Raw genomic sequence first — 22,568 nt, forward strand, 5'->3', positions numbered from 1 at the left:
AGTACAGAGTGTATTAGAGCGCTATTGAAATAAAGGTCGCTAGAGCCGCCGGGAATGTGGTGTTTACTGTCATAGATCAGTCATGTGCGAGCGCTGTTGTTGGATTTGCGCGTCTGGACGAGTGTGTCGGTTAGGTTGATATCGGTTCGTTCATACCTGAAGACAACCTTTAAGCTATCAAAAATTGGGCGGCTGTTTAAGAGATGGATGTTTACCCACTTTAACGTTTCAGTCTATATTTTAGTAGCATGCGCTTGACGTTCCCGTCTGTCCTCATCAGTACACGTTTCTAGCGTCTCGGCGCTCGACGCGTACCCGGCACGTAGGGAGTGGGAACTCATTTTTGTAAACGATTTTACGGAACAAAAAAAAAACAAGGTTAGTCTTATATACCGGACTGTGTAACCAGGTAAAATTATTTTTCAACAACACGGCTCCTACAGGTGTAAAGGAAATACGACCGGCACGCGGTAATCTTATAATTATTGTTATTTGGTTTTCGCTCGCTGCAGAATTGTATTTACAATATTGGAATGCAGTGACCGAACACTCGTATGAAGAAAATGTGAACACACACACAACGCTTATGCACCTCACATACCCCGAATGCAATGACCTAAGAAAACCTATGACCTAATGCCTGCAGTGGCTAGCTGATTGCTTCATCGTGACAGAAAAAGTTTTTTTATAACTGGGATCATTTTTGTGTGTGTATGTATGGGGGGGGGGGTTGTGTTTTTGTTTTGTTTTTCTGATTTTTGGGCTTCCTGTTGTCCTTCCATTCATTTCTCTAACCTCTCTCTGTCAGATCGAGCGGTTGGAGAGCAGCCTCGCCCAAGCTGCGTTGGCGGCGGCGTGCAGTGCTGAGGGCTCGCCAGAAGATGTGGGCCTGGACCCCCAGCGTGCGCGGCAGGCTGTGGTGCAGCTCCAGCAGAAGATCCTGAAGCTGACAGAACAGCTACGTGTGGAGCAGGCGGCGCGGGACGAGAACGTGGCCGAGTACCTCAAGCTCGCCAACAACACCAATGACAAGCAGCAGAGCTGTCGCCTAAAACAGGTAGGTCCCGTGGACCGTCCCATCCAGTGTGTCTAACGTCTCTGGCTTATGGCAGTTTCTCTCTTCTGCTGTCTGTTTGCCTGTCTGCGTGTCTCTTATTTAACTGTTTACTTTTCAAACTTGTAGCCCCTCTTCTTCCTCCAGATGGGCGTTATTTTCAGTTAGCATGCATTGCTCTCCTGAGTTTCAGCTTACTGCATTATCATCAAGGCTCAGCTGGGACTGAGACACTTTACAAATAGCATAACCAAAACTGATAAAGCCAGTTAGCATTTGTAAGTGAAGTAATGCAAATTGGTGAGCACATGCGTTTAATTCATCGATAGCCACATCCTTCTCCATGATCAGCGTATTTCCCCATCTACACTCTTCACAGAGCCTCTTTCTTGCTCCCTCAGGTCTTTGAGAAGAAGAACCAGAAGTCAGCAGCGAGTATCGCGCAGCTGCAGCGCAAGCTGGAACACTACGGACGGCGGCTGCGCGAGGCTGAGCAGGGCGGCACCGGCGGCGCCGCCGGCCGGCAGCCCCGAGGCGTGCTGCGTGACGTAGGTCAGGGCCTGCGTGGCGTGGGCGCAAGGGTCCTCACAGGCCTGAGCGAGGGCGTGGCCGACAGTGTGCGTGGTGGTCTGTCCAGCTTCTCGCACGCCACACACTCGGCGGCCGGCGCTGTGGCGTCCAAGCCACGCGAGCTCGCCTCGCTCCTGCGCAACCGCTTCGGCAGCGCCGACAACATCAGCACGCTGAAGGACGGCCACTCTGAGGACGGCATGGACGGCGGCGACGCGGTGGGACGGTCCCCCGGCGCGCGCCTGCAGGGCAGCCCCAGGTTCGGCAGCGAGGAGGACTGCTCGAGCGCTACGTCGGGCTCGGCTGGGACCGGCAGCATGACGGGTGCCCCTGGGGGCCTGCCTGGCTCCAGGGGCAACACATTGGAGCGGGGGCGACGCAGCAGCCTGGAGATGCTTGTGCAGGAGGTGCAGGAGCTCAGGGATGTGCAGGCACGGTTGGATGAAACGCTAGAGGAGCTGAAGAGCCAGTACCAGCGGGACTATATGCTGGTGATGCAGGCACTGCAGGAGGACCGGTTCAAGTAAGCACACACACACTCTTCTCAAAAGTTATATGATGTGTACACACACTGAAAGTTGAGGTATACTGTAAACACTCACACACACTTTTCTGAAAGGATATATACTGTACACTGTTACAGACACAAACTTCTGAAAGTTTGTGTTTTGTGTCCATGTTTATCTTTGCACCGGAAGTAGATGCTCTAAATTCCTCACAAACTAAAAATGACAGGAAGAGGTGGCTAGGTTGCCTGAAGAAGGTATGAAAACAGAGAGAGAGAGAGAGGGAGGGAGGGAGGGAGAGAAGGAGGGAGAGAGGGGTGATTGGGCATTTTTTCCCTAAAATGTCCCTAAAATATCTAGATGTGGTCCAGCACTCATTTTCTCTCTGGCTAAAAATAGAGTGCACAGCAGAAGTTTGATGATAGCAACAGGCACAGCATGTACTAGACATATAATGGGTGCTGAGAAAGATGGGAGTTTTATTCACTAACCTCCAATTTTAGGTGGAGTTTTGTAGCAAAAGATGAATGATCTGTGGATGTGCTTTATCACTGACACGTTACCTACGCTTTTGAGCCTGTAGACTCGTGTGTGTGTGTGTGTGTGTGTGTGTGTGTGTGTGTGTGTGTGTGTGTGTGTGTGTGTGTGTGTGTGAGCTTTTTTTGTGTGTTGAATTGGATCTCTGTTATCCACTTCACTCATGAGCAGGTTAGATGACACGGAGTGCGATCACTTTTCACACTTGAAACACATACAAACACGCATGCGGAAGTTAATAACTACTAAGTGATTGCATGTCCTTGATGTCTTTCCAGGAAGCACTTGTGTTCAACAGTGTACTTACTGTCTACTTATATGTCTATGCAGTGTTTGCGGGTGGCACTCAAATAAAGTGTGCATGTGTGTCTGTGTGCAGGTGTGAGCGGTTGGAGGAACAGTTGAACGATCTGACAGAACTCCATCAGAATGAGATTCTGAACCTGAAACAAGAGCTTGCCAGCATGGAAGAGAAGATCGCTTATCAGTCCAATGAAAGGGCTCGTGACATACAGGTACAACTTTGTTTGTGTGCATGCATGTGTGTCTGTGTGTTTATGCCCAATACTCATGACCAAATTGGTATTGGGTACAATACAGGATCAACCAGTCTTTGTTGCCAGTACTCCTCAGTAAATTAGACTATGCCCTCTACTGGTAAAATGTGTCATACGAAACACTTAGCAGTATGAAGCTGCTGACTGTATTCTACTAGATGGTAGTGCTCGTTTTGTCTATGACTGCTAGAAAATGAATTGAATCTTACACACATCTCTCATGTTTCTGCGCGTCTCTCCCATCCTGCAGGAGGCGCTGGAGGCCTGTCAGACGCGCATCTCCAAGATGGAGCTGCAGCAGCAGCAGCAGCAGGTGGTGCAGCTGGAGGGCCTGGAGAATGCCACGGCACGCACACTCCTGGGCAAGCTCATCAACGTTCTGCTCACCCTCATGGCTGTCGTCCTGGTGTTCGTCTCAACCGTGGCCAACTGCGTTGTCCCGCTGATGAAGACGCGCAACCGTTCCTTCTCCACGCTCCTCTTCCTCCTCCTCTTCGCCTTCCTCTGGAGGAACTGGGACACCCTCTCAGGCCACACCCAGCGCATGCTGCAAACGCCCAGATGACTGCACAGTCCCTCATCAGCCAATGGCAGTGCTGTGATGCTTTGACAAGCAGGAAGCAGCAGCCGCCAATCGTCTCTTCGCTAAGTGGGTGGGGACAGCACAAACTTCTTTTAAGAAACAGGTGTACACGTTTACATTTTTGAGGCAAGAAGCAAAGCAGGCAACTTTTCCTTGTAGACTGCCTTTGGCACCTCTTTTATTACAACGTTAATTAATTATATTGATATTGTTCCGATTTCTAATATAATTGTTTAGTTTTATCATAATTTTAATCGGTCTGATGTAGCATCAACCTCCTGTTATTCAAACGTAACAGGAAGTGTTTTTTGTGGTTGGACATTGGAGTTTCCTCCTCCTCACTGCCTTTGGTAGATTTTTTTTTTACTCTTATTGGCTGCCTTGAAGGGGGAGGATTTATGCACTTTTAGCTGTAAATTGACACCAGTGTTAGCTTACTCCGGCCCTCACCTTGTTCACGGCACTGGATTTTAAGACAGAAGGAGGAATCTTGTGTTGGACAGCTCATGTTTCCCGGGCAAAATGGACTAATGGACATACTTGAAGTGTGTGGTGCTTTGGGACTTCCTGTGCTTCCATACTGTTTCTATTAGTTATGAATTACAACTTTCAGGACTTTTAAAGTAAGGTGAAGTATAAAGACTTTTAAAGAGGCACCACTTTAGTGACTGGAGCCTGTTCACCATGTGATATCAGAGAAAAGGAACAGCTACACAGCTTGTTTTGAAGGACAAACTGCCACTTTCATGTCCTGAAGCCATGAAGGCCATTCTGAGGCCACAAGAAAAAAAAACACCTTGCCTCTTAATTTTGCCCAGAGTTGGTGATTTAGATTGCTGTTTGTACTGAAATCACAAAATAACACATTGGGCATTTTTCTGAATATTAATATTTATATAGTGTATCAAGAGCCAAAACTGGTTAATTAACATGAAACAATATTTATTTATACAAAGCTGTGCATGTTACCATGCACATAGAAACAACCTGTCCCTGAAGAGCATGCAATCCACTTTGTTATACAGCACCTTTGGGGTGATCTGTCTACATTTGCTGTCTCACCAAACAGCTGAGGTTAAATGAGTACACTTCCTGGAAATACTATTCAGATGTCTCATAACTAAACAGGGCATGCAACAGATGTTATTCTTTTTTTATAGCTCAAAAGATCATCATTAACACCACCATTATTAGTGTGAACAAAGTAAACTCATGTGCAACATACTCTAATGATAGGACTGTATTAAGGTGTACCTTTTCAAAATGGATGTTTTACAGAATCCCTATGGGATTTTTAAATTAAATTGTTCATTTGGCAAAAAATTGACATACTATTTGACTCTGATGGTGGTTGGTCTTTTAAATATGTTTTAACAAATATGATTAATTGTACAGCCATTAACACTGTTACTTAACAGTGTATTTTGTAGTAACTCCTCTTCCTAATTCAAGGATATGTCCACATAGTGAATTGGTTTGATTATATGAACAATTAAAATTAAATAATACAATAATTAGAAAATCTTGGTGATATAAAACACCTTTAATCCTAAAAGTAATTGGAAAATCTCTGATGCTCTCTGATGACCCAGGTGGACAGGCTCTAAGATCAACCCACTGTAGAGATGTTTGACCTTAATTGACTCCTATATATGTACAAAAGAGCAGCCAGATGTGGGCATGTGTGTGAACGTTTGTGTGGATGGGAGAATGTATGCACTGGCATGCATGTTGAGCAATTCTACTGCCTTCTAATGTCTCTCTTTGTGCTTGGGACTTGTGTAATAAAGAGCATTCCTGCCTAGACTGTGAAAGTGTGTGTGTGTGTGTGTGTGTGTGTGTGTGTGTGTGTTTAATAGTATGCAGTAACCCAATACTGATTCAATACAGAGTTGCTGTTGCAATGACAATTTGGATCCAGGATTGTTATGCTGGTCCATTTATTCAGAGATTATCCAGATATGTGTCTTCCTGCAGGTTCACAAATGCCCCCCCAACACACACACACACATTATTGATGCACGCTTTATATGCGTGAACCGAGACACCAGCACAGGACCTGTGCTTGTTATCAGTAGCTGTTGCTCAATCTCATGTTTGAATGAACTAATGTGTTCTCCCTTGAGCCCAAAAAAGCTATTACTCTGTAAAGTACTTACAGTATACAATAACATTACGTAGTGTAAGAATGTAAAATTTAATTGCACAAGTTTATATCTAGAACTAATTAATAATACAGTGTTCTCTATAAATATGGGGGCATTGAAGTGATAATTGCATTTTGTAAAGCCAGGGACCACTAGAAACATCCACCATGAAAGTTCACCATATAGTCTGTACAGTTGGAGAGTAAAGGTGACCTGGGGCTATGCACAGGGTGTGATGCCAACTTCTAACTTTCTATCAGCAGTCTGTTTCTGTCCATGGCAAACCTGTTGCTTGGATAGTTTTGGGTGGAAGATTTTTATCATCAGTAAAAAAAACAAAACAAAACAAAAAAACAGTTCAAACTGCATTGTTGTTTCTGACACCAGTGTAACACCTGTAACCTGTGCATGGCCCCAGAGAGTACTCTGTAATTGTATACCTTTAAAGCTGAACTCTAAGGTAGGTATACCTAGTAAAGTAAGATCTGTGATCTGCTGTCCGGAATGTGTAGTGTTAGTGTGATCTGCCCTAATCTTTCTTTGGAGTCAGTAGGTATAAACCAGAGTGAAGACCATGGAAGTATCTAGAAAAAACATTTGAATGTAAAAAAGGGACAGGAGAGCTATTCAGCACCATAGAACAGAAACAGAACAAATGGGGTGGAAATTAAAAAAACAAACCAAAAAAAACAAAACATCATTTGGGTACACCACACTGACAGAGGGAAACAGCTACAAACAACAACAACATTAATGATGATGATGATTATAATAATAATTAAAGCTATGAAGAAACAGTTCATCAACTGCCACTAAAATCACCACTGAAGTCACTGCCAGCTTTTAGAAAGGCCAGATTAAAAACATCTCTACAAGGAGATCTAGTGGAGATCTGTACAGTGGGTGGATGAGTCAAATTTAAACCCCAACCAATGATATCTAAACTAGGGAAAGGGGAAAATGTGTGGTATGGTATCTAGCTATATAACTCAATACTGCAAGCCTATGTGACTAATAGTTATTGGGACTGGAAGCTAGAAAGATGCTTTGAGACAATTTGTTGTCAGTAATGTCAATGTGTCCATGTTCTGTTAAGCACTTTTCTTCGCGCCAAAACAAATTCCTGTCCATTACAAGTTCTAGCGAGGGTACGTGAGTCTAATTAATGACTAACTATCAATGATTTTTAAAATGTTTTTAAATTGCAAGCAGTAATATTGAGGAGAGAGTGGACTCTACCAGGGTAACTCCCAGGCCCCGCCCCCTCCCTCTCAGCTGCGCTCCAGCCCCGCCTCCAATGCCCCGCCCTGCGGAGGAGGCCGCTACATACTTGTGGAAATGTCCACATTGCTGGCCTACAAATAAATGTTATAGACGTGGAAAGTAATATACAACAATATATATTAATTAAAAGAACTAGCCTACACGTATTTCAGTACTTAGATATCAGACACTAGAATGAACAGTGCTAAAAACCACTCATGAGAAAATTTATCCGTGGGAGCACAGGCACAAATCAGAACAAACACCGAACCGATACGGCAGCCTCTGGCAATTCGCAAAGATATTTTCAGCATCCAAATAAATCAACGCTAACAGGTAGCATCGGAAACAAGCTAAAGTTAAACCTACTGCAAAATCACTGTAAAATGAGACATGCGCTCCGTTTTATTGTAACCATTACCATTATCGGAGTAGTCACAGTTTTAATAAATATGACATAATTTATTTTTATACACGTTATCTAACCTACTGCTACTTTAGAGTTTTAGTCCTCTTTTAATTTTGACCTTCAATTTTGGAACTTTTGAAAATGTAGGAGATAAATCAAGCTATCTGGGCTTAATGAGTAGCCTGCACTAAATAGACTACGTTGGCAACCGAATTCTCATTAATCATATAAGTATGAACTTGTCTATGTTTTCTATGTTCTCGTTATACAGTTTCATACGGTGCCTGGCCACTACCGAAAAACCTAGATATGAAACTTTTCTTTTTGAAATAGCCACTGGAGTGTGTTGTCCACTAGATGGCGACCTTTATCTCCTTATTGCCCTCTAGCGTTTTCTACGAAGTGTTCTTTGGTCATTTAAAATTAAAGATATCATTCGTTTGTTTATTTATTATATTACATTTTATAGACTGGGCAACTTTTAGGTAACAATTCTAAAAAAGATTTGTAACTTCTCACATAAATTATAAACCAGGATTACTATGTCCAGACCACTAGCTGTCAGGCAGGTTGGTGTCCGTCAGTGCCCACTTATCTAGACGGAAACAGGTTGCGACTGGTTGCAGTTCGTACCCTTGATTGTTTCTTAAGAAAACAAAAAAAAGAAATTCGGTGAAAACCCCTCAACCAACAGAGCTCTGGCTTGGTTGTTTATATTCATAGCTGTGTCGAAACAAACCCTGTGGCTGGATTTTGAAAATAAATCAGTATCCGGTATTTCAGAACATAGCGTACATACAATATATTTTAAGGCTGTTTGCACAGATTCAGTGTCAGTGTCAGATTGGAGGTCAAAGGGCACTCCCTCTTGTCATTTGCCGGCTCAATTGCAAACTAATTCTTGCGCAAAATTGGAGTTACTGCTGGAATTGCTTTTGCTCAGTTGCTGTCTATCGTCTCTTGTTCTTTTTTCACAGTTGTATTTCTCTCCGCTGAGAAATCGTTGGACCCATGCAAAGGCAAAGTTTATTCCCAAATAACACTCAAAGGAGTTGGTGAGTCGACATAAAATGACACACTTATCCCCTTGCGCAGCACAATAACACAAGTTTCAGTTCCATACTTCTTAGTTTTGCATATCAGTTTAGTTTCAACAACCAAATCTGTTCTGAGTGAACATCATTCGTGATGGATGATGGGCGATAAGTGAAAAATAGCCTGCGAATGCTTTCCTGCGAAGTCTCTGGCACGCTTTCGTTAGGTGCCGTTTATTGTGAAGCGTGTCACTTGATATGCACGCACGCACACACCAGGAGCGAAACGTTTCGTGACACCTGATGCGTTTGTGTGTTGTCAGCTCCTCTTTTGCATCCGATGTGCAAGCCTATTTGACTTTCCGTTAGCCAGAGAACTTATCACGACGCGTTTTCCTGCCTCGCCTCGGGGTCAATCATGTGAAGCACGGGAAGCCAAAATAAACGGCTCGCAAGCTTATCAGTTCAAATAATAGTACGAGGTGGTGACGGGCAGCATAGGGGAGGCTGCTTCCTGAAGGACCGGAAAGTTGTTTCAACTGTTCAGTTGACATGTGCTACAAATAATAGGTCACTGAGCAGAATGGCGAGGTAGGCTCTGTAACTAAATCCGCTACTGAGTTTGACTGTCTCCTCAAAGTGTGACTTATCACTATGTCTTTAGTGTCTACAAAAAGTCATACTTTAAATATGGAATCACAAATATTCCGCTTCAGGTTTCACACTATCACCAGATGCGTCAGTACAGGTGTGAATTTGAATGACTGTTAAATCCATGCCAAGACTTGGCGGGCGAGAGAGAGGGAGGGAGGGAAGAAGGTGTGTGTGTGTGTGTGTTTGAATTTTATGGATATCACATGTCATACTCAATTATTCGCTACAGAACGGTAAATGCATTTTGAATTCAGTTCTCTTTTGAGGCACATATGTTGTGATTAAATATTTATGAGCACAAAAGAACATGTCCAAAGCTTTTTTAGAAAGACGTTAGAAGACATGAATAGGTACCGGAAAGGTATTTTGTTTTTCAGCTGGTACCCATCTGGTAGCATTTTAACGGTACTTAATGTGCAGTATGCGCGCTACAGAGGTCAAGATGAATCCGCGTGACTAATTGGAAACCCGAAAAAAAACATGAGCACGAAGTGATCAAGTAGCCTACCTGTCTTTTTGTTAGTAAGATTTTAAAAATTGTGTGTGAACCAAAAAGATACAGTGTCTGGGCTGGTGATAAAGACTACTTTTGCTTCCAATGAACATTGGTCTTTCTGCATAAACAAAAAGTTGGTTTTTACATTTCCCATGCGCTCTTTTACAATCTTATAGCTATTTGCAACTGCGTGCATTCCAGGGTAAAATTACTCCGAACAAGGAATCGTTCGTTGAATTAAATCAACCAGAATCGCTGGACTGTCAAACGCTGATCTACTTATTTGGATACACTCCGATTCCTTAACTTTGCGCTGTAATTCTTAAAAGTGCGAGATGAATAGCTTTAGGTGACTGGGCCAACCACCGGCTGCCCTTTGCACACCGGAATAAGGGGTAACGGATTTGCTCCGCTGCGCCGCGCTGCTGCTCGAGCTCTAAAGGAAGCACGACTCCTTATCACGTCATTCCGTGTTCAGGCGTTCGGCAGGAAACAGTCTTTCCTCCCGGATAGTTGCTGCGAGAGCGACGCGCTATTTTCTACTTGCTCAATGCTCCTCTCCGTCCAGAACCCGCGGAAGCCAGCCAGAAGGAAAAATGCCTCCTTCTACGGAGAGAGTCTCTCTCACAACTCCTGCGTTGTTTCTCGCCGTTTTTCTCACGTCTCACTGGACTCTCCATTCGCGTCCCGTCGGCGCGCTCCAGATTCAACAGGCGTTCACCTCTCCGAATGAGACAAATAACTTTGTGGTGGATGAGGTTTCGCGGAGGGTTTACCTGGCCACGGTGAATTCGCTTTATCAGTTAAATGCCACGCTAGTAACAGAGGTGGAAAACGGCACGGGGCCGGTGAAAGACAGCATGCTGTGCCATGCGCCGCAGCTGCCCCAGGCACCGTGTGAACACGCCAAAACGCTCACCGATAATTACAACAAGCTCCTTGTTCTGGATCGCGAGCAAAAGGTGCTTGTGACATGCGGCTCGGTGTATCAAGGTTTCTGTGAGCTTCGTAAGATGGATAACGTGTCGCAGATCGCTGTGGAGTTTCCGAAGCCCAACGCAACTGTCTTCCCAAGTATGCTCAACATTGTCGCCAATCACCCCAACGCGAGTACCGTTGGACTTATCTTTCGGAGTCAAGAAGGTACCCCTCGGTTGCTCGTGGGTGCGACTTACACGGGTATGGGAACAGAATATTTTCCAAAGAACCACAGCAAAGAGGACCTCCGTTTCGAGAACACCCCAGAGATAGCGATTCGATCCTTAAATACCAAAGACCTTAACCGGCTTTTCACCTACGACATAAACCCCTCGGAAGACAACGTGTTTAAAATCAAGCAGGAGGTAAAACCGAAAAACAAACTTAGCTTCGTCCATGCCTTTACGCAGAAGAGTTACTCCTATATAGCCATAAATAACGACGCCAACACCGGTTTGAAAGAGAGCCAACCCAACAGTATACTGGCACGCATCTGTCTGGATACAGACGGAACCCGCAAGTCCACTTCGGAGAGCAGAAAGCTCACGGAATCGTACATCCAAATGGGTCTTAAGTGCGGCGCGAACGGGGATATTTACAATCGAATCGTTTCGGTTTTTCCAGCGGAGATCAACGTGGAGGACCGCGCGGGTGTGGAGCCTTACCTGTTCGGAGTCTTCACTAAGGCCAACAGAAAGTCGGCGCTGTGCGCGTTCCGATTTGCGGATATTGAGGAGACTATTCGCCAGGGCCGGCGCAACTGTTCCAACGGACCCAACAGCGACGTTCAGGTGCTGGACAGCGTCATTCAGGGATCCGGGGCAGAGTGCGAAACTAAAGTAAAGGTTGTGGTAAGTTGTTGGCTTCAAAGCCATTAAAAGTGACTAATCCTACGGCTACAAATGTAAATGATCCCAGGCTGCAAGGCAAAATTTCCCCTTTCCATGAAAATTATGTCTAGTGTGTATATATATATATAATTTATTTGATTAATGAGCTGTTTTAGTTTATATAGTCAATATATCCATATATATATAGCCTACTTTTATATAAATATACCTGCATATGTTTAGCTGAAAACAGTGTTTTTATTGTCAATTAAACTTTTAAATGACTTTAAAGTAATTTACTAAAGCGTGTTGCTCTTGGCAAGGAAACGGTTTAAATAAAGCACATGATTCAAGCTGTTTCAGAAGAGCAAGAGTCCCAAGCATGCTCCAAACACGAATCATGTTATTGCGCGTGGGATCTGCCAGAGAACGCGAAGGTTATGGGAACAAGCGCGAGGGTCGGGAGAAAAGTCTATCTATCCTCATAGATAAGCCTTGACTAAACAATAGTGACATAGATACCATTAACGTGAACGCTAAGATGAGGTGAAATGCAAGGATTTATTCAAACCTGTGCACATAATTTCAGTCGTGTATTTTAAATTGCTTTCTAATAATAAAAAAAAAAAGTATATGAGTAAATGGGTCATCGAACAACGTAGTCATACATCTTAAAGTGCACGGGTCTCTCCGATTTTTTATGTTATTATTATTATTATTTTTTGTCTATTTGGACATTAAAATAAACAGTTTTAATAAAAAAGAATATTACTGTAATTTACAATTTGCCGTGGTAGCAGGAAGCGAGACCAGTTAGGCCTTGTTGGGAAATTCGTGGTCACTTCAAAATTCCCTTGGTCAAATATTTGTGGAGGGTCCTACTAAGGTGTGCAGAAAATGCAACTCTTCTTCTTTTGGATTAAGTAACAAACGTCTCATTTCTCATTTCTATACTTGGAACAAGTATAGGCTATATTTAAAACAAAGGACGCATGACAGTAAAGTGAGTAAATTCAGTCATGCAGACCTATAAAATTGTTCGAACGAACTCCTGTAGTGAAGATGGAATCACTTTCATCGTCTAGTGTACATATTTATTCTGTTAACAAAATGGTTGGTGGTTTTTGTTAAGAACGCAAATAACCCTTTTAAATTGCTTGTTACTTTGCACTAGTCCCAAAAGGTACGAGTAGCATACTTTGTAGCAAGTAGCAAGCATTCTTTGTATACTTTGTCATACTCCCATTGGGGTTCAATGGGGTACACCGGTAAAATTATGCTAAATCTAAACTTCGTGTTTACTAAAAATCATAAACGAACATATTGTCTAATTATGATCAGTATGGTCTTACTGTATGAAAGAATCAGAGCCGTGATACACATAAAGACTTTGGGGTCTTCCGTAACATGCTATAAACATGCACTTGTCATGTTTCAAGAGCAGTCGCCCCAGAGACGTTCTAAAGCGCGAGCTAATCCGACGGCGCTAGCCGTCTCTTACGTCACTCCATCGTCGCGCGAATACTCGCTCGTTATGACTCAGTCGCGTCGTCGTACACCGGCCGCGCTCTTAAAGTCCGAGTGCGGTGCGACCAGAGGAATTTATTCTCACTGTTTTGTGCATGCCGTGCACCTGAAAGTCCCTCGTGGAGCCTTTTCCGATATGTCCTGCTCTTAAAGTGGAAAAACACTCCCTGTCGCGAGTCCCTCTCTCCACCTTAAATGCGCTTCAACCGGCCATGTATTCCCGCATGCGAGACGGACTAAACATTCCTTTGAGTAGACTACAACTAGTTCAGTTTCATTCGTGATAAAATGGTACCTTTAAATTCTATGCTGAGTGCTTGACAATTAAAGGTAATTAACGGACAGGTCAGCCTCGCTTTACAGTTCTAATTAAGAGTGGTCGTAAAAGAGAACGTCTGCGGCGCTTGTGTAAACCGACGGGCGTTTGTTTACGTTGCCAGCTTCAGCCGGAGCTCCTGAACTGCGGCGCCGCTCACCTACAGCACCCGCTGGCCCTACGGAAGCCACTAAGCGCTGCCCCGCTGTACGAAGCGTCCGGCCTCAGCTCCGTCGCGGTGGACAACGTCCACAACCGCACCGTGGTGTTCCTGGGCACCGTCAACGGGAGGCTGCACAAGGTGAGTGGCACAAGCGCAGTTAAGCGTAGCCTGTCTTATGTCAGCCGTGAAATCCTCTGTGGAGGAGGTTTTTACAGTAGGAGGGGGGTTAACTCTGGTCTCGGGTAACCACTGCCCTGTCTTCGTTTCTTTACTCAACCAGATTAAAGTGCTGGATAATTGCTGATGAGTTTGATTGGGTGTTTCTGGGCCGTGTAGTAAGAGTGACACTATACAGAGCTGTCAAATTTTGATTAGGGCATATGTGTGTGTGTGTGTGTGTGTGTGTGTGTGTGTGTGTGTGTGTGTGTGTGTGTGTGTGTGTGTGGTGAGAACAGTAGTGGCATATGTGCCTGTATATAGGTGCCAAAGGATTTTCTGAGGAATATAAAATAAAGTTTCATTAGGCTGGTTTTCTTCTTTCTTGTCTGAAAAGGAATTTTTTTGCATCTAATATGTTTTTAGGGACTCTTTAGCGATCCCTGCGGAGTCCTGTCTGCACCACTCTGAGTTCTGGTTTCTTGAAAGCCAAAGTACAGCGGAGCAGTGATGGAAAAGTACTGCTTCTTGAATGTATTAGTGCAAAGAATATGTGAATACTCCATATCTCATTTAAAGATGTTTTGACATTTCTTTTCTTTGAGGGATACCCTGCCCCCAACCCCCCCACACACAAACACACACCTATCTTTATGTCTCAACCCCAGGTTCTTGCCAGAAAAACTCTCAGCAGAGCACTGGTCTTGAAAGCATGTGCAGGCGCCCTGCCTTCCACGAGGGAGGAAAAATATTCCTTAATTAGGCAAAATTCCAACCCCCTGTCTCATTCCTGCATGGAATCACCTCTTAGTGGGAGCTTCAAAGTAAGAAAAAAACAGTGGAGGGTCGCTCTCAACGGCATCGGAAAAATTCTCTTAAAACTGAGAGCGGCTTTTAGGGGGAGGCTTTTGTTTGGTCTTAAGAGACTAGTTCAGCTGCAGGGTGTCTTACTTTAGAAATTAAAAACCTTTCCGTAACCGTGCCAGGATGCGGGAACGTCTGCTTCTGGAGTAATCCCATGCCTGGTTTGCATGTTTGGTGCTGTGGCGGGAGTTAAAGGGTTTGTGTGTCTGTGTGTCTTTGTGTGTGTGTGTATCAGCGCCCTGCAGGCAGCTCTGTGGCTGTGCTAATGGTTTCAGTGGTGTATGTAATGTAATTTGGAATGGTGAGTTGGGGATGTGTTAGTGCAGTCAGATTGAGTTACAACTCACCCTTTGCTTACATACTACTCTTAAAACCTTCAAATACAATAATATCCTTTTTGTTTTTCTTTCTCTCTCAATTAGTGAGGCTGGCATAAACATGAAGAGCAGGATTTATGAAGTCACTCATTCAAAATGATATTTGCTTATAGAACATACATTTATATGTTCATAGTTCATGAACAGAACATTGATTTATCAGTTGATTTGACTTATTGGTTTATTGATTCATTTTATCTGGTATCAGTTGCAATTATCTATCTATCTATCTATCTATCTATCTATCTATCTATCTATCTATCTATCTATCTATCTATCTATCTATCTATCTATCTATCTATCTATCTATCTATCTATCTATCTATCTATCTAAATTTCAGAATGAACATAAATAAACAATTCAAACTTGCATGTGCTCTTTAATTTTGTACATGAGGTGGTTTCTGAGCCATGTAGCATAAGAGTGACACTATACAGAGCACAAGATCAAGCTACTTCTGAGTCCTTTGATTAGAAATTAAATTTGTATTTTGAACCACAATTTGTATTTTGAGCCAATCCAGTGCATATCAAAACGTATTTATATAGCACTTTTTACAATAGATGTTGTCACAAAGCTGCTTTACAAGTCCAAACCCCCAGAGAGCAAGCCAATGGTAACAGTGGCGAGGAAAAACTTCCTAGAGCATGAGGAAGAAACCTTGAGAGGAACCAAAACTCAAAGGGGGGGACCCCATCCTTCTCTGGCCGACAACGGACACCGCAATAATAACAAATGAAAAACTAAGCAATTTATTGAAAAAAATAAGCTATTAATGTCTAGCCCAACTGTCTAGAGGTCCTAGTCTTGTCCCGAGGTGTGAACGTGTCCGAGACCCATCCTGCCAGAGAACGTCCATTAAGGGCAACGGAGAAGTAGTTGGCTGGGGAGGAGGTGTGGTGGGCTACAGGAAAGGACATCAGGGGGAGGTGGGAGTAGCCATGGCAGCTGAGATGGGTAGAGGCTCAGTAACGTCGTGTGATAAGAGCATATGATAAGAGCTCAGTAGTATCAGAAATGTTTTATCCATCCATCCATTTATTTTGCCATTCTACAGACTTTGCCAGTCCCTGTTTTATGCACCTCTGTGTTTGTTCCAGTGTCTCTTCCTCTCGCTAGATGTTTTTTGTCTTTCTTCCATGTTCCTCTGTCTCCTATTTCCAGTCCATCTAAACTGAAATAGGCCCTTTGATTAGTGAGTCTGATTCACATACACACACACACACACACATGCACGCACACAGCCAGTTGCAGCTGACTGACTTTGAAAGAAAGCATTCTTTGATGTGCTCATAGCTAGACACACTGACCTGGTAGCAGAGCAGGTGTCTGTGTGTGTGTGTGTGTGTGTGTGTGTGTGTGTGTGTGTGTGGGGCAGTGTTTTGGGGCATTTGTGTGTTATGTGACTTTGCTAATCTCACCCTTCCTGGCTGTAACTAGTCTCCTGCTGTATGTGTTTGTGTTTGTATGCATCTGCACTTCACTTCAGATTACTTCAGATATTTGGTGAACTAGACAAACAAAACTCCTTACCTTCTGCAGAGCTCAGCGTTTATAATATTCACGTTTATAATATTCACGTTTGGACAATGTACAGAGGCCTGAGTCAGCTCCTACCTCCAGCAATTTCCATCCTACTGTTTGCACACAGAAGGTGACAGATGCCAAAGGCCTCACGACTGCTAAGCGGCCGTAATGCTTCCTCTCTCAAAGCAAGCCATGCAGACAAGTCAGACATGGCCAGCTGACCTCCGTCTGTGGCCCAGAGACTAAGTGGCATAAGTGGTCTTGCGAAACTGATGGTCGCCTAACAATGCTGGGCGAAGCTCGTCCTGCTCCAGGTCACTCGGAATACGGAATCCACTCTGGCGAGGGCATGTCTGGAAGAACACTGGAGTTTCTGTTTTCCAGGTTTTGTGGGGCTTTTTTTTTTTTTTTTGACAGGTTTTCAAACTCTGCTTTCCACACTGCGGTCAAGCGTGCGGTCCTGAAACGCTCGCAGCCACTGGGTTCAGTCCTTTTGGCGCTTTTCAGATCGATTTAAGGTGCTAAATCCGTGGCCCACGGGAGGCAACTCTAGATGTAGAGGAAGAATCACATGCTTCTCCACAATGTCCTCAGGCGCTTCATCTCATGCTCTACGCACTGGACTTGTGAAAGTTTCATGGACATGGGTAGAGGCCTAGCAGTGTTGACTTCCTATCCAAACAGGGAGCTGTAGCTGGGTGGAAGACTGCCTGCAGAGAGGTAGTGGCCTTGGGCTCCAGCAGCCGCGCTGCTTTCCAAAGGAGAGATGCGAGTCCTTTATGAGACGCGTTTTAACAGCGTGCAGATGTTCGGCTCCGATTCCCAAGCAGGTGGCAGACCCCACTAAACTGCATTGACCCCATAAGGATGCATTCACTTATACAGTTTGTCATTGTCCGCAGGGGGGTGGGGGTGGGGGTGGGGGTGGGGTGTCACAATCCACTTCCCTCCCTCTGAGTCTTTCGTAACATCTGCACTGGTTCATCTGGATGGTCCCCAGCGGGAAATCTGCATGGAAGAAACGATGGTTTTCTGCAGCCAGCATCTCCCACAGTGCGTGGTGCTCTGACCCCACGCAAGGCCTGACCCTGCACGTGTAGCAGGGCCAGGGGAGACCTCTCGCGGTTTAGCCCCCGGAGCACAGATGGCGTTCCGTCTGCAACGGAGACCTGTGGCTTATCTGTGGTCACCTGTGATAAGCAGCCAAGTGTCTACTCGAGCCTGAGGAAGCAGATGGGCTACGTCGCTGACACACTCGTCGAGACAGGCTCCTGCCCAGCATTCCCGTGGCCAGAGCGCTGTCGTGTTTAATAAGGGTCGCTCTAATAACTCTGTCACATTGCGTCATAATTAAAGCTTGTAAAATGGAACATGTGGTGTTTGACACACATGTGCAGCATAAAAACAAAAGGAGATGAAAGCAAATCGTTTGAAATCCAATTATTCTTTTTGGGTCCCAGGAACAAAGGGTCTTTCCGCATGCGCACACTGCCATCACAGTTTTAATTTAGCGTAAGGTTTCCCACACCATTTTGTGTTTGTGTGTGTGTGTGTGTGAATGTCTGTGTGTGTGTGTGTATGTGGGACAGAACATGGTGGCCGGTTCAACTCTAAAGTATACTTTTAACAAACTCCGGTTTAATTTAAGACCAGGCCAAAACTGGGTGCAGTCGTGTGTGTGTGTGTGTGTGTGTGTGTGTGTGTGTGTGTGTGTGTGTGTGTGTGTGTGTCTGTCTGTGTCTGTGTCTGTGTAAATAGGTAGGAATGATGCATGAATCGTTATAAAAGTGGTTCTTTCAAGGGCTGCGTTCTTTCAAGGTGAGTTAGTTCTGTACTTTTCACAGACTCTGAACCCAATTCCCTCGTCAAAGCTTGATTAGGTAATGAGCGTCTCCAACTCTCTACAGTTTACCAATGGCTCTCATCACTTGTTCTGCACTGGATCATTTTACCTGTTAGTTCCATTTTAGAGTGTTAGAATCTTAGCAGCCATTTTAGCAAATGTGTCAAGTGACAGAGTATTCTGCAACTCTCATTATGACAGAGATTAATTGTGAATTTTAAGTATTTGTATAAATGTCATGTTAATTTGATCTTGTTCTCCTTCTATATCCCCATTTGTGTTGTGGCGTATTGTTAAGGGTTGAAAGGCGTGTATATGTAAGTCATCACTCACAGGCTCTCTGTAGTCACGGAGGCTTAATGAACGCGGACGTTCACTTGTTGTTTTGTCATATTTTTTTGGAACAGCTGTCCCTACTGCGGAACCTCTCCGTGGCAAATAAGTGGTCATTACGGCTCCCCGCTGGTGAATCGGTGCATCACATTATGACCTTTGACCCCAATGACAGAGACTACTTATACCTCATGACCACGCACCATGTGAGTATCTGTATTAGCAGCTTTATGTCTTTATATCCGTATACTGTACATAAATTATATTGTATACGATATGTATATGTATACCATATGAAAAAAGTACATACAGTGATTTCTCCTTTGAATATTAGCCATAAAATCCCTGCATCGTTGTATTATCTACACATTATATTACATATTCTCATTATTCAGTTTGCATCTGTATGGCAACTATTTGAAAATATGTCACTACAAAATACTAATGCATGATGCTTATTCTCACATGTATGAAGTCACGTGTAAACTCTCCGAGCACCTTCCCAGCTGGTAGAATACTCCCTCAGTAAAAATCACAAGAGTGTGAGAGAACGAGACAGAGAGAGAAAGAGAAGGCTCAATGAAATTAGATCAGAGGGAAAGTAATTCTCCTTAACGTGGATGTAGCTATCCACGCCAGATACGCCTGTGAATCCAGAAAGCACATTACATACGGAGAATATCAGATTACATTTATCAATAACCGCATCCAATGAAATTACCCTGATCAATTATGTCACAAAATATGATTACATCATCAATTAGCCTATCGTACTTAGATTTCAAAAAGTCCAATTATGCCCTAACCTTATTTTGTTTTAAGATATTCTTTGCGAGAGACTGCATACATTTGCTTTGATCTTTCACAAGGCCTCCTACTTCACTCTCTCATTCTTTGACTGTCAAGCACACGCAGCCTACGCAGACACGCACGCCCACGTCTTTTTATAGTGATGCTGTGCAAAGTGAGCAGGGAGGCTGTGAGGGAGGCCATTTCTGTGGGGGGGAGTGAGGAATTTGTCGTGAAGTGTGAAATTGCATGTGAAATCATAATCACGTGAAAGACCAATATGAGAGTCCGTGACAGGTCTGTGTGTATGACCTAAGGTTTGACCTGACAAGCTGTCAAAACATGTGCTGCCTGCACGTGCGCGTGTGTGTGTGTGTGTGTGTGTGTGTGTGCGTGTCTGTGTGTGCTTACACTTAGTATGTGCTTGTGTCTTTTAGCGTGCCTCCCTTACACTATCAAAGCTATATAAATAGCTGTATTGGGGGCAATTAACATTAACAAGCAGTACTGTGTCATGTGTGTGCAGCTCTTAAGGGTCCAAGTGGCTGTGTGTGGCCAGTACACCTCGTGCAGTGACTGCCTCAGTGCCTGCGACGCTTTCTGTGGCTGGTGCACACTTGAAAGCAGGTAAGAACGCGCAGTTAGCTGCTCCGCCAGCCAGTGGCGCAGGAATTTGGAGATTCTTTTCTGTGCTCACATGCGATGTTCTTGTGGGGTTGACCGTGAGCTGGGATTTGAGGATGGATTATTTTCAGAGGCTTTTGAGACATGGATGGACTGAGCGAAACTTGAGAGGATTTTGTTTTTCAGGGTAAATGTTTCTGAGCACTTTCTAATTATGCACTAGAAGTATAATTGGTGGTTTTAGAGCATGGGGTGGGGGGGGGGTTGCCTCTGTTGGCATTCATCATACCGTATGTGACGTTTGTAGAGGTAGAGCTGTCAGTTCCTCTGCCTTCTTGTATTCTTCATTTTGTTCTTCTGTCTTTCTCTTCCACCCCACAATGGCTTGTTGCTGTTTCATCCACACTAGCTCTTTCAGGGAGAAATGTCAGGCAGGACTGAGAGTCTTTTAGCTGAGGCCATGACCGTGGGTGCGTGTGTGCATGCGTGTATGTGTGTGTATGTGTGTGGAATTTGTTTAAACAATGCTTCTATGAAAAAATGGGTACATGAAAGACAGCGTAGCTGTGCGTGTTCGTGTGTGTGTGTGTGTGTGTGTGTGTGTATGTACACCAGGAAGTAGAGTGCAATCAGTGCTTTGAAGACAGTTGATATTAATGAGTGAGATGTGATATGTGATCATGGTTACTTTGTGTGTGTGTGTGTGTGTGTGTGTGTGTGTGTGTGTGTCCGCGCTTGTGTGTGGGTTGGGGGTGTATGAGCGTATGTGTGAGTCATGCTAGGTCAATGTGTATGGTATCATGTCTCAGACTCATCTCAATTGACCCAGTGTCTGACAGAGTTTTAATCTGATTATGCAGTAAATAAATCCCTGTCATTCCAGTACAAGCACAACTCTTTGTAGACATATTTCAAAGCTAAATGAACAATACATTTTAGATTTTGATAAACAACCAGGCATTGTTCTGCTCAATAATGCATTTGTGGGAATGAAAGCTAATTTGGCTCCCACTAAATATTTGATGTGTTCTTGAAATAAAACAGGTCTAATCCATGCTCACTAAAGATCAGACCCCAGTAGACCTCCAGACCTTTGGAGCAGAAACACCTCTACTGTATGCACGCGTTGCTTTAGGGCCGAAACACCTCTACTGTGTGCATGCGCTGCTTAAGGGTGGATACACCTCTACTGTGTGCATGCGCTGCTTAAGGGTGGATACACCTCTACTGTGTGCATGCGTTGCTTTAGGGCGGAAACACCTCTACTGTGTGCATACGTTGCTTTAGGGCGGAAACACCTCTACTGTGTGCATGTGCTGCTTTAGGGCGGAAACACCTCTACTGTGTGCATGTGCTGATTTAGGGCGGACACACCTCTACTGTGTGCACGTACTGCTTTAAGGCGGAAACACCTCTTCTGTGTTCATGCGTTGCTTTTATGCAGAATTTCTGGAATTGGAATTCTGATATACTCACTAGTTTTAAGCCACATTAATTTAGCTTTTGTTTAGCTTTGGTTAGTTTGTTTCTTGAAGTTCTTTATGTGTAGCTATAAAATTCTCAAGCTAAATGCTTAGTGTGTCAGGGGGTGCTGAGTGTGTGTGTATTGTGTGTAGGGGATTTTTCAGCAGTGGCGGACATTCTATTTTTGGCAGCTAGTCTGACCTCATAGCTGTGGCTCTAAGCTCTTTTAAAAGTGCACACACACACACACACACACACACACACACACACACACACACACACACTTTATAGGTTGTTTATTGACCTGTGGTTGGGTGTTGTACAAGTGACAGTACTGTATAAAACAGTAATAAAGTTGTGTAAGTAAGACAAGGGTTGTTGGGTTGTATCTGTAAAGACAGACAGTGTGTACACACACACATACACACATATTTATATATATATATATAAATACCTACATGCACATATATATGTGTGTGTGTGTGTGTGTGTATGTGCGTATGTATATATGTGTGTGTGTATATATGTATATGTGTATGTGTATCTATATATATATATATATATATATATATGTGTGTGTGTGTGTATGTATGTGTGTGTGTATGTATGTATGTATGTATGTATGTGCACAGACAAAATACCTTTCAGAAGGCAGTCACAAATAGTCAACATCAGGAACTTTGAGGTTTTCTTATACACATTAGCCACAAAACTAACTGCTCCTGTTTGTATATCAGCTTCACTGACTGATAAACCATACAAATATCTGTCAAATATTATGTAAATAGATTCTGATAGCAAACAGGCATAACAATGCATAATGTAAATATGCTAATTTAAATATGAATAAGTATGCCAGTGTGATTTTCTAAAAAAGCATTATTATGTATTTATTCAGTTGTGATATCAAGTGATATCAAGAACATTATGCATGGCGATCGGCTTTGGCTGCGTATCAGTGTGGGC

The 22,568-nt window shown here is 43.7% G+C and overlaps 2 protein-coding genes across 7 annotated transcripts in view; both read left to right on the forward strand.

Moving 5' to 3' along the window:
* The window catches only part of tmcc1a (transmembrane and coiled-coil domain family 1a), a 31,779-nt gene extending 26,168 nt beyond the window's left edge, over nucleotides 1-5,611 (forward strand). For all 6 annotated transcript variants that reach the window (XM_035536142.1, XM_027021150.2, XM_035536143.1 and 3 more), the window contains 4 exons: nucleotides 809-1,057; nucleotides 1,456-2,147; nucleotides 3,047-3,182; nucleotides 3,475-5,611. In XM_035536142.1, the coding sequence (XP_035392035.1) occupies nucleotides 809-1,057; nucleotides 1,456-2,147; nucleotides 3,047-3,182; nucleotides 3,475-3,789 (1,392 nt within the window). In that variant the 3' untranslated portion in view covers nucleotides 3,790-5,611. The remainder of the gene's footprint in view (nucleotides 1-808; nucleotides 1,058-1,455; nucleotides 2,148-3,046; nucleotides 3,183-3,474) is intronic.
* Nucleotides 5,612-10,247: 4,636 nt separating this feature from the next.
* plxnd1 (plexin D1) overlaps nucleotides 10,248-22,568 on the forward strand; it is a 53,112-nt gene continuing 40,791 nt past the window's right edge. The window contains exons 1-4 of the mRNA XM_035536129.1: nucleotides 10,248-11,639; nucleotides 13,586-13,762; nucleotides 18,800-18,931; nucleotides 20,041-20,141. Of these exons, the coding sequence (XP_035392022.1) occupies nucleotides 10,407-11,639; nucleotides 13,586-13,762; nucleotides 18,800-18,931; nucleotides 20,041-20,141 (1,643 nt within the window). The 5' untranslated portion in view covers nucleotides 10,248-10,406. The remainder of the gene's footprint in view (nucleotides 11,640-13,585; nucleotides 13,763-18,799; nucleotides 18,932-20,040; nucleotides 20,142-22,568) is intronic.

Source organism: Electrophorus electricus, chromosome 18, assembly GCF_013358815.1.
Source record: "Electrophorus electricus isolate fEleEle1 chromosome 18, fEleEle1.pri, whole genome shotgun sequence".
Lineage (NCBI taxonomy): Eukaryota > Metazoa > Chordata > Actinopteri > Gymnotiformes > Gymnotidae > Electrophorus > Electrophorus electricus.